General features: G+C 34.2%; 1 protein-coding gene across 1 annotated transcript in view; it reads right to left on the reverse strand.

The window, feature by feature from the left end:
- The window catches only part of LOC145673260 (sodium channel modifier 1-like), a 42,075-nt gene that overhangs the window by 12,886 nt on the left and 16,047 nt on the right, over positions 1–13,142 (reverse strand). The window contains exon 4 of the mRNA XM_081742787.1: positions 7,939–8,175. Coding sequence (XP_081598913.1) covers positions 7,939–8,175 — 237 coding nt within the window. The remainder of the gene's footprint in view (positions 1–7,938; positions 8,176–13,142) is intronic.

Below are 13,142 nucleotides of genomic sequence, written 5' to 3' on the forward strand. Positions count from 1 at the left end.
CTACAGCACATACTCTAAATAAATCTAATGATCTCTCAAGATTATAACCATTACTTATATATAAAAGATGCATCATCCTCAATATACACTATCCGATATATACACGCATACGTATGCAACAAATTCTTGTCCTGATGTTTCCTTTCACCTCGACAGAACATATTAGTACTGTTTCACATATTTCTTACCCCGTTTTGAAAGGGCTATATTTTCAAAAGCATTACACGTACACACATAGAAGATATATGAAAAGAACCACAAATTTACGAAGTTTGTACTGTGTATTCCAGGTGGCAGCACGAGGTTAGTACCTGTCGAAAATGGAGGGAAAGCAAGAAAGAAACGTCGTCTGGGTGTATGTCGTTGTCACCAAATGGGCAAGTATTGAACTTCTTTGTATTGTGTATTCCAGGTGGCAGCACGAATCCATTATCTTATCGATCAGGTGTCGCAGTACAAGGTTAGTACCTGTCGAAAATGGAAGGAAAGCAAGAAACGTCGTCTGGACGTTTGTCGTGTCACCAAAGGGGCACATATTGAACATTTGTAGAGGGTGCAAATTCTGGTTCTTGGTTAGTTTCTGGTTCTTTTTATATATCTTTCATGTGTGTACGTTTAATACTCTTGAAAATATAGCATTTTCAAAATGAATAACTTATTTATGCTAACCCAGTATAACATGTCAGTTTTCTTCACTTCGTCTGAATACTAGTAATGAAAAGATATCACAAATGTAGAACGAGGAAAACTTAAGAATAAAAACGTTTCATTAACCTTTAAATCAATACTTTTATTTCATTTTTTTTTTCAGAGGAGTTTATTCACAAGCAATATAAGCATTACACAAGTAATAAATAAGGAAATTAAGAGCAGTACTCTAGTAACCGTAATCATTAATTTTACAGTGAAGGACAGTTATTGATAGCGTAATTTTTTAAAAGGATACGACCGATTCCATTTCAAATCGTCCAGGCAAACCACAATTGGTCCCCTTCATAGTCTCAGATTTGATTTATTTTTCTTATATGGGATCTACATGCAATATTATTAGACCCATATTTTTCTTTTTGCTGAAAAAATTTTTCCTTCCATATACAGTCTTCCAAAATGGCTGCCCTCCTCTCGGATTGGTCGAAAAACTGAAAAACATGTCAAATTAAAAGTTTTGTTGTTGAGAAACGAGTGCACTTAGTAACATAATCACAATTGCAGGAAGAGTATAAAGTTGTATGTTTCGGTGGAGGGCCAAAATTCGTCGATTGGTCCAATAGGAATCGCACAATTCACTCGCAATGTTGCCAACTTTGGTGAAATTTTTGCTAACTTCAAACATTTTTTTTTCTGTCCTCACGAGCAATATCAACCATCTGCTTCTAGCATCGAAATCTACTCCATAAGGTCTCTTGGAATTGTAAAGGACTTACGTTTCTGATTATTAGATTCCACGTTATAGCATGATGAAAAGCTGAAAATTTCATTAAGACGCCATGTTTGGACGCCATTTTCTCAAAAACCCCACCATTAAAAAACTGAATTCTTTACATGTATTGGAGAAGTACCTAAGTATTTAATTTCCGTTAACCGTTCATGCGGCTGCAGCCCCAAACATTCGCAATTAATTATTGAAATTTCGATTTTTGTACTGGAAATGTAAATATTTCCTATGGGTATTTAGATCCTATACACAAGGCGAATTGAAAGGGAGTGTGAAAATTTTGAGAGATGAATCCTGACATCAAATCCAGTAGAAAAGTTCCTATAAACATGAGTCGAATTCCGCTTCGTTTTCGAGTTACAGGGTTTCCAACTCGGGATCCAAAATCGGGTCGGGACAATAGAATATGTATGTATATATTTCGCGTTAAATCAGAACTGTGTGTTAAAGTTATGATGAAGTTCAGAAAGTTGATTTGTATCAATATGATAATTCTTACGTGCGTTGCAATTCGGTTGGCAGTGTTGCCAACTTGGTAGAACTTTTATTTGTTTGCAAATGACACTACGTGGTTTTTATTTGATATTTGGTATTCATTAATGATTGTAAACATCAGATGAAGCTCAATTTTCCCCACATCACCACAGTTGTTGAAAACTTACATGCATTTCATTGAAAGTTTTATCTCGTGCGTTATTGATAGTTTGCAACATTAAGTGTGAATTTCACTTGATGTTTGCCATCATTAGAAAAACCAAAATATCGAATAAAAACTACGTTTTTGTAAGTTGTAATAATAATAATAATAATAATAATAATAATAATAATAATAAGAAGAAGAAGAAGAAGAAGAAGAAGAAGAAAATTTCTCTTTTATTATTGCAAAACCTCTCTAACTTCGCGCATCAAGTTCGAACTCATTCAAGAAGTTCTGCTGCAACCACGAAACAGTTTATTACGTGATTCAGTGTCGTGAACATCGTTTTAGTGTTCTCTAGAACCATGAAAATTGTTTCCACTGGTAACAAAATATTGTAGTGCACTAGTTACAGTGTTTGTGTGAATAACAATGGAGAAGTCCTATTACAGTAAGGACCGTATTAAATGTATTGATTATTTTAAAAGGAATAAGATAATTGTGTACAGATAGAATTGTGGACAAAAATTTTATCTTGCGGTAAAAATATATGTATTGCACACAGCGCGTCTGCCAAAACGTAGTATTAGGAGAGGATTATTATTTCTGTAAAGGATGCTTTGAATATTTACCGTGAACAACGAGAATGTGTGTGAGAAATTGGTGACCACGAAAGAAGTTGTAAATATGAAATTATGCACCAGCAAGATAAAGAATTTGTTCCTCTGAATGTAGATTTGGAAACCATTAACCAGACAGTTAACATGCTAAACATGAATGTGTTGCCATTAAAAGCAGCCTTATCGGTGAAACCTAGACTACGGTGAAGGAATCACCTCTCAAAATTTTTCATACTGCCGTTCATATCGCCTTGTGTACAGGACACAAATAATCATCCTCCCCTAATAGCACATTTGGGCAGACACGCTGTACGCAATCCATATATTTTACCGCAAGATAATTTTTTTGCCTAGAATTCTTTCTGTCCACAATCCTCTTATGGCTTTTAGCATAATCAACACATTTAATACGGTCCTCACTGTAATAGGAAATCTCCATTATAATTCACACAAACACTGTAATTAGTGCACTACAACGTCATGTTACCAGTCAAAACAATTTTCGTGGTTTCAGAGAACACTAGGACGATGTTCACGACACCGAATCACGCAAACTTTCAATAACGCACGAGATAAAACTTTTTAATGAAATACATGCAAGTTTTCGAAAACTGTGATGATGTGGGGAAAACTGTGCTTCATGTGATGTTTACAATCATTAATAAATACCAAATATTAAATAAAATCCACGTAGTGTGATTTGGAAACAAAAGTTCTACCAAGTTGGCAACACTGCCAACCGAATTGCAACGCACGTAAAAATCATCATATTGATACAAATCAACTTTCTGAACTTTATCAAAGCTTTAACATATAGTTTCTGATTTAACGCGAAATATATACATATATATTCTATTGTCCCGACCGATTTTGGATCCCGAGTTGGAAATCTTGTAACTCGAAAACGAAGCGGGATTCGACTCATGTTTATAGGAACTTTTCTACTGGATTTGATGTCAGGATTCATCTCTCAAAATTTTCATACTCCCTTTCAATTCGCCTTGTGTATAGGATCTAAATACCCATAGGAAATATTTACATTTCCAGTACAAAAGTCGAAATTTCAATAATTAATTGCGAATGTTTGGGGCTGCAGCCGCATGAACGGTTAACGGAAATTAAATACTTAGGTACTTCTCCAATACATGTAAAAAATTCAGATTTTTAAAAGGTGGGGTTTTTGAGAAAATGGCGTCCAAACATGGCGTCTTAATGAAATTTTCAGCTTTTCATCATGATATAACGTGGAATCTAATAATCAGAAACGTAAGTCCTTTACAATTCCAAGAGACCTTATGGAGTAGATTTCGATGCTAGAAGCAGATGGTTGATATTGCTCGTGAGGACAGAAAAAGAAATGTTTGAAGTTAGCAAAAATTTCACCAAAGTTGGCAACATTGCGAGTGAATTGCGCAATTTCTATTGGACCAATCGACGAATTTTGGCCCTCCACCGAAACATACAACTTTATACTCTTCCTGCTATTGAGATTATGTTACTAAGTACACTCGTTTCTCTACAATAATTTTTTTAATTTGACATGTTTTTCAGTTTTTCGAGCAATCCGAAAGGAGGGCAGCCATTTTGGAAGGCTGTTTGTCGAAGAAAATTTTTTTTCAGCAAAAAGAAAAAATATGGGTCTAATAATTTTGTATGTAGTTTCTTATTTTTAAAAATAAACTAAATCTGAGACAGTCATGTGGACCACCCTGGACGATTTGAAATGGAATCACTTGAAATGTTTGCGCCTAGGATTGCTTTAGAATGTATGTACGGAACTTTTGCTGTTATCAGATATGCACTCTATCAGTTCGTTAAGTAATTCATGTAACAATTTTATAAAACTTAAGGAAGACTGATGGAGATATTTTACAGAAATGTTACTTGTTCCGTTTAAATAGTCCCTGTACAAAGATCTCCAAGTTCTTTCAAGCATAGAACGTTTCTGAGATTGTACGCTGATGAACACTGAAAATGACAAACTTGTCACACGCTGTAAAATTTTATGCAGCTGCCATTTCAGAATGCAATGCGGCAATAATAATTTTTAACAAACAAAATGACGGGTCGTGAATCAAGTAAACAAACTGATATTTGTTTAAACACACTGTCTACCAACTTCTAGTACACTAAAAGTATGTTGCCTAAAGCCGTACCAACGATGGTAATACTTAAAACATGGTTGTCGGTAGATCCGTAATCGCAAAAGATTTCAGCCATGCTTGTTAAATGACGGCAAAATTTTATTTAAATAAAAGGGACCAACAATTATCAACCATGTAGTTAATATAAAGGTTTCGAAAAACCTGAAATCAGATACTTAGTGACAAAGCCATTATATTCTGCAATATACAGACATAAATAAAGGTATTTCACTTTATTTCTTGCTAAGCGATTAGCGTACGCGCCTTTGGCGTGGAAGACCCGGATCCGATTTCCGGCGGAAGCTCATGGGATTCGAATCCCACGTTAAGCTGTAGGTCCACGTCTCATATAGCCTCGCTGCTGAAGGGATGCTAAAGTAAGATAAAATCAAATCATAATTACTTATTTCTTTTTACTATGCGAAAAAAAGAACAATAGTAAAATATCTGATTAGGTATTGTGAACAATATGACAATACATGAATAAGTCAAGTCAAGGTGCTGTAAGGATTTCAACATAAAAGCTTTCACTGGGATTCGGACCCGGATCTCCTACATCAAACGGATTTCCTACATCAAAAATGGTAAGAATAACCATTTAAAAAGGGAGCGTAGTAACAATAAAAGTCTGTACAAATCAATTTTCAATTTCATTCAATACCATACTTATTTGAAAAAAAAAAAAAAAAAAAAAAAAAATCCAATATGAACGACGCTTGTTAGTTAAATCATTTATAGGTTTTAACTTCACAAATAATGATTATACAAATATCAACCCTGGAAAATCTCTTAATGATCTTTATAACGATCATGATATAAATACCTAAACTAGATCTCAAAAATGTGTTTCACATATTCAAAATTTATATTATAAATTACGTTGTATGAAAGACCACCTTACCAAAATTGAAAATCTGCTGGAGACAGTATTTCTAATTAACTTTGGAAATTTAACGAGTTCACACGAAGTTACGTGGAATTATCACACTTCTTTTTTTTTTCCATGCTGCACTTTTGTTAAGAAAACATATTGGTCATCCTGGATACACATATTTGGTTTTTATAAAACTAAAGTTTTACATTTACTAAACACTGGGAAAAACGTCATTTTACTATAATCTCGATCTATGCCTTATCTAGTAACAAACGAACAAACAAAAAACTCAATCATGGTAACCGATCACACATAAAAACCTGGAATACAAAACTCAAGACCAGGGGTGCTATCTCAACTTTATACGATGAATTTTATTATTATTTTATATTGATCGCTAAGAATTATTATTTTCCTTTGAACAAAAATCATGGCACGGTAATTACTCTTTCGTCCCTTGATTTTAGAATGGCAATGTTCTACAGATTTCGATATATGACCTGTTCTTGTGTAACATTTGTTACTGAATAGATCATTACATTTCCATTTGTATTTACTTGTTGTTTCTGTGAGAAACATTACAAAAATTTCAAAAAAGTTAAATTCAAGGTTAAAATCGGGAATAAAAATGCATACCGATCTTTTCCCTTAAATGGCTCAAAGTTCGAGCTGCCTTAGGTTCCCAACCGAAACACGACAGGAGGGGTGGGGGTGACGGAAAGGAGGAGGAAAGAAGAGGACTGTTGTAACGAAAATAACAAACCGACCCTTTGTATCTTATACTAGCTGAGTTACGAATTCTTCGCACGGTGAGAATAGGCTTATGGAAATATTACAACCACTTCCAGCCTTTATTTAGGTTATACATTTCAACAAAAGCATAATGATAACAGCACCTAAGATAATTATTTTTGGCAAAAATTTTTCAACTCTGTTACAAACTTAGAATACGCCCTATAATCAAAGTGACATGATAAAAATCCAGCTTGAGGTAAGTACTAAGTATGTTCAAAATTCAAACGTGTCAGCCATGTTTTGAATGGATTTCAATCAACATATAACGTCGATTTGAACATTAATAATAATAATAATAATAATAATAATAATAATAGAGAAATCGTATCCTTTCCTTGTTAAAACCGGAATTTCGGGAAACGGTGGCACAGGTGTCCGCTTATTTGTAATGAGGAGTTTATAAGAGTTTATATACTAAGTTTCAAGTTACTAGCTCAAAGGACTCCTTGAATACTAAATTTTTCGCATAAATTCTGACCCCCATACCTACCCTTACGGATACGCCCTTGAATCAAAATGACATGATAAAAACCTAGATTGAGGTAAGAACTATGCTGCAAAATGTATTTGTGGACTGGTCAGTCATTTTACCGTGACTTGATCACCTACAAGATCAGGAATGAGGGGAAAGCGTGTATTGGTATACAAGCTTTACCCTCATACCTATTCTGTCTATCAATGCTAAACGTGCTACTGTCATTTCTTAACCCCTATAGTATTTTTTTTTTTAATACATTTGGTTTGTGTGGTTTTACCCGGGGTTACTCCAGAGGGGTCCCAACGTTGATGGGAGGGATTTCTGGAGGGAAGTTTCCCTTTATTCTCCCAATTTTCTCCGTTCAAATATGTTATGGTCCCCAATATTTAGCATCTTTGGAAAGCTTCTTTCATGCTGAACAGAATGAACTATAAACCATGACGCAATAGCTTTTTATAATAACAGGGTTAATGGTCCCCAGGGACTTACTCCGTAGTCCATAGCACTTTTTTTTTGGGGGGGGGGGGCATGAACATAGCACTTTTTTTTTGGGGGGGGGGGGCATGAACATATCTTTGTTATGTTTATCGAATGACTAGGTTTGATTCGAATGTCCGGACGACAGGTTCATGTCCGTTCCTTTAAGATATGAGGGTGTGAGAGTTTCGATTTTATGGAACACATTTTGTACTTTTGGTGCAATAATTCTAAAATTGAAACTATGGTGATAAGAAATCGTTAAATCTCTATTCTTTCATAAAGAAATCGACGAAAAAAAAGTACATAAAACATCCAGTTTATTAAATCATACACTGTAAACGCAAAATATGTTCATATCTTCATATAAGTGGTCGAAACCGACGTATCACGTATTTCCTTCAATATTAAAGTATATGTATCACAAGAGCTGATACAATTTGACTTAAATATTGTGCATTGAAGGTTGTATACTTACTGAGACCAGCAGTCATAATGTCTAGTGATGACTTTCTTTGATCTGGAAGTCTTCTTTTCCTGTTGCAACTATTGTATGGCGTAGTGACCAAGAGACAATGCTGTCTTGGGTTTTCATCTTGCTTCTGGCCTGTAAGACCTTCTTGCGGTAGCTCGCCAGTCTTCACATAATGCCAGTGGTCAGCTTTCATCTTCTTCTCTTCTAATTCTCGCTTTCGCATCAAATATTTGCTCAACTCTGTTAAATAAAAGGCATAAACTTTAGTAACTTCATTAATACGTCATTTAAATTTTCATAATGATACACACCTAAATAGCTGTTCCTAACTGCATTTATGTATATTCTCGTTAAAGACCCACTGTTTTTTTTTTCAAAAGTAGTGTATTCTCAGTCCTAGATAATGCTCTATCAACAGAAGCATAGCTTTTGTACGCATCTTCTAAGTTTTAAAGGCAAAAGTAAATTTCCCGCCGTTCTCATATTGCATAAATGTAATTAATGAAAATAAACTCATCATCGCAACTTGTCAGATTGGTAAGACTCGAAGCAGTTAGGTACATTAGTTACAATACTATACAAGTTCAGTATATCACAATTATCATTATTTTAGTTTCAGCATTATGAAGAATCATTATAAAACGCGTTGGTCCCAAATACAAGCTATTAAATTAGAAAATACCAATATCAGAATACATAATTCTTATTTTTCAGAATTTCAAAGATGTCTAGTATTCAGTTCCAGCTTTTAATGAAATTCTAACTACAACCCATCCAATTAGGTTTGTTTGAAGTAATAGTTTTTGCAGTATTTTTATACTTGAACAAGACACAGCTTTCAAAGAACTGTTCACACCAGCTACCAATAAGCTGTACAATGGTGCCACATGTAAGATGGACATGGATGAATGAGTCGAATCTGACTGCGTGGAAGATTCAACACATGTCTGTAACTTGGAACATTGTCAACGACTATATCGATTAAACGTATGAATGTACACACTTCAAGTCTTTATTTTTTAAACTTGATGCTGATAATGAAAAGAACGTATTATCTCTGCATCCACTTACGAGTATAATTACATAATTTGAACTCACACTGATGTCTTGTACAGTATTCATTTCTCGTTACATATCGAACTCTTACAAGGATCCTCCGTATTCTGGGTGAATTATTGAGGTGGTAATCACTGAAAAAACAAATATACAAAATATACAGAAAAGATTATAGATTCCTGCACTTAGCTACTTATTGACAATTGTCCGCACTTTATATCACTCACTCAGATGAATATAGGAAACAATTTGAACATCCACCGAACAAACTAAACATTTAATGTACTTAGGCATTTGTAAAATGTCCCTTGTATTTTTGGAAATTCAATCGTTCCTTACACTCTTTTGGGCGTGTGATATAAACTGTAGACAATTTTCAGTAAGTATCTACTGCGAGAATTACCTTAGTTTTTCTGTACACTTTGTATATTTGTTTTCCGATGATTATCGTCAGGGTGGATTGATTTAAATCATTCTGATTTAAGTAACTTGATTTTTAAAAAATAAAAATCGTTGATTTAAATCAAATTCCACCCGAAATACATTAATTTAAAGTGAAAATAAGTAAAATTCTGTTTCTGTTCTGTTATTTTGATTATAGAAGATAATAATCATGATACAATGAGACTCAAATGTTTGTACAGCACAGTACAAAAATGAGTGTTTCATGCAGATGATGATTGGGGAAAGTCCCGTTTTGAACGGGTAACGGGGAAATCCTGCTTTCTTTCCTTCGTAACACAGGGTTTTTAAATCTAACTATTTGCACGAGAAAATCACCATCGACAATTTAGAAGAAAATTCTTTTGTGTGCGCGTCTGTTTATTTCCAGATAATAGGGGTGAATTTAGAGGGATCCGATCCCATCTCCAAAACTTAATTTACGTATTATATATATTTCATGCCGCAAGCTAGTTCCGATTGTTTTTTTTTAAAATATGACCCTGCCAAATATCAACAACTTTTGTGAAAGAAAGTGTCATGTCGATAAACGTCGCTGTACTTTTTCCTTAATGCTTAAGAACTTCAACCCCAATACTTTCACTTAAATGGCATAATTAACATTTAATACTAATTCGTAATGTTTTTTCTTCAGTTTGCGATTTGTATTACACGAGAAAGTTTCGATTTAAATAAAGAATTTTAAAAAAAATATATTTTTTAATTAGAAAAAAAAATCTTTTACCACCCTGATTACCGTCCCAGTAACTCCTTCAGAATACAGAGGATCCTTTAAGACTTTAGTATAACGAGGCACGAACATTAAGGAGGACAGAAGCGACTGCTGAAATTATATATGCCTTAAGTGGATACACCGTATCCTATGGCATCTTGAAATATTGATGCTGGTAGCTTCGACAGCATGTGCTCTACTGTCTTCATTGGAACATTAGACATATTTGATCTTAGGTTAAATAAAAGCTCTGCCTATCCTTCCAAATGCTTCGATGACCTATGACAGGACTCTAGCTAATCAGAAGAAAATTTAAAACCGAACACCTGGGCAAACATTTTATCAGTAAGTGTAAGCAGGCAAAGTTTAGGAAGGGGGAGGGAAAAAAAATGGGACTCGATCGTTTATTTTACTAAATATTGTAACTGGTATAGTGTGACCTTCTCCCTCTTACCCATATTCAGTATTAGTTTTCTATTAAGCTTCCTCCCTTGCCCAGTTCACTCACATCAAGTACCTAATAATAAACCGGTAGAAACCAGATTAGAATAACCTACTTTGTATTTCGAAGTCAATTTGCTATTAAATGATTTTTTTTTTTTTTTTTTTTTTTTTTTCCATAAGCAATATGCAGGGTACTAAAATCTGGAACCAATACAAATGAATAGCACATCTTTGGCGTTAAAGTGCCTTGCTGATTCTGTAGAACTGGAATGGAACTTGACAAGTCCTAGAACATTAGCGTCTTCACTTACTGATTGTCTGTCGTAACACTGCTTACTGTGAACAGATTTGTTTCAGTTTATTTTTGTTCTACGATAATCTTATCTGGTATGACTATGTATCCGTTTTAGCCAAAGAATAGTGTAGTACGAAAATTTGCTTAACCCGTTCCTGCTTTGTGCCTGAGGAAGGCTGCATCATCAGCAATTTACATTATTGTGAAGGTTTCAGAAATTGGAAGATAAAAAGTTAGTGAAGGTTTCAGAAATTGGAAGATAAAAAGTTAGTTAACTTTATAATACTGCTTTACTTGCGTCCAATTACCAATATCACTGGTTCCAGCTTTATAGCTACCCTACATTTAATAGTTACTAGTTGCATCAGAAAATACTACTGACAAGAAACAACTGTTTACAAAGTAGATGAATATAATAACTTACCACGTCTCCTCTATACCCGAAAAACGTCCTGCATAAGCTTGGAATAGCTTTATACAACATATTGTACCAATATACACCGTTATTCATAATGAAGGAACAAATTGTACGTGTTGGTAGGATTTACAATTAACATCAAACAAAGTCAAAACTTTTGTCTTCATGTTGGTGAAGAACTGCCCAGGATTTATGATGCATCCTAAGATATGATCAATTCCATGAACTTTTCTCTTCTATAAGTAGTCAATATTATCCACTGTATGCTGATTAAATAAAGCAGAATTGTCTCCACTAGACAGTAATTATTCATGTAATTTTAGTCTTTAATCAATAATAGGGGAGATAGCTAAACATTTGCTCTATTACATGCAATCCAACAATTGGAAATGTTTTATTGGAGCACCTGCACATCTTCATAGATTTTGGATTATTCTACATTTAAAAGAAGAAAAAAAAAATCCTTCAGTTGAAGAAATTATTACAGACGATTCGTCCAGAAATATGAATCTCCAGGTACTATTTTGTTCACGTAGATTTTATTGCAGATATGGTACAAATCATTCCCATTTTCGTGATTTCCTGCATTTTCAATTTCTCCCACTGGCTTAGTTTTCGATATTTACTTAGCCACTTAACATTGATCTACTGAAGTAAAACGCATTATAATGATGTCGTTATCCTTCACTTCAGTCCGATACGAAAATTGTGTTATCTGTAATAATATCTCTGATCGAACTTCAGGACAGACCAAATGCCTGGAAAATTCGATTCTTTGTTTACCATGTTTATCCTGTCAACTCAAGACCAGACTTGAATACCCAACTTCAAGACATTCTCTACTTATGCCCATAGTTTTCTTACAATGTCTTACATCTCAGACATTACAACGACGATAAGGCCTCTTTTTATAGAATTCCACATACGAAGGAGAGTCACAAGGTTTGGATCATATTATGTGTTCCCTCTACAGGGAACACTTGCACGCTTACTTGCAAAACTCTCTCAACATCCTTCATGCAAACACATGGATAATTTGGACATTTTGTAACAATTCCTATCTGTTAAAACCAGAAGTAACTTTCTTTGTGATGGGAAGGTTGTAACTTATAAACTCACTATTGATCTTTCTCTTGCACTGAAATTAAAAGATTACAAGAAAAGAACACTGTTCAGCAATAAAAAGCAGCGAAACCTGTGAAAGCGAGAGCACTGAATCTACTAATGTAAATATGCTAAAGGAAATTAGAGATCATGAATATTTAGGCCCTACTTCTGATTAACTTCAAGGTAGTAGATAAAGAGTTCACGATATATACTGTTAACAGCATTTTAATTCTTGTTTTCAGTTGGTTGGTTGGATTAGCTACAAGCTTAAAGTAGAATCCGAACAATATGAGCTTCTGCCGGGATCCGAATCCTGTCTTTCACATCAAAACCGGACGCGGTTAAAAGGATCTTTTCTAGTAAGATAGTGAAATCGGCCCTTGATCCAAAGTGGGTAGCTATAGACCCAAAAGGTTACCCTTGACCTAAAACTACCTATTAAAAAAAAAAAAAAAAACCTTTCCTTACTGAAAATTATTGCATCATATGTGCTCAAAATTGAAAATTTTAAAATTTTGGTGGGGTGGTCGAAAAATTTTGAAAGTTTCAGATTGTAGATACTATAACATTTTAAAACACATTTTTCTGACAAGAACAAAATGAATTATTTATTAACTATACGATTTTTGTTACAGTGTCAAGGATCTAACGTCCTCTTCATCAGACATTGAAGAGGACGTTAGGTTCTTGAAACTGTAACAAAAATCGTAGTT

The sequence above is a fragment of the Thermobia domestica genome, chromosome 16 (genome assembly GCF_964235325.1).
Source record: "Thermobia domestica chromosome 16, izTheDome1.hap1.1, whole genome shotgun sequence".
NCBI lineage: Eukaryota > Metazoa > Arthropoda > Insecta > Zygentoma > Lepismatidae > Thermobia > Thermobia domestica.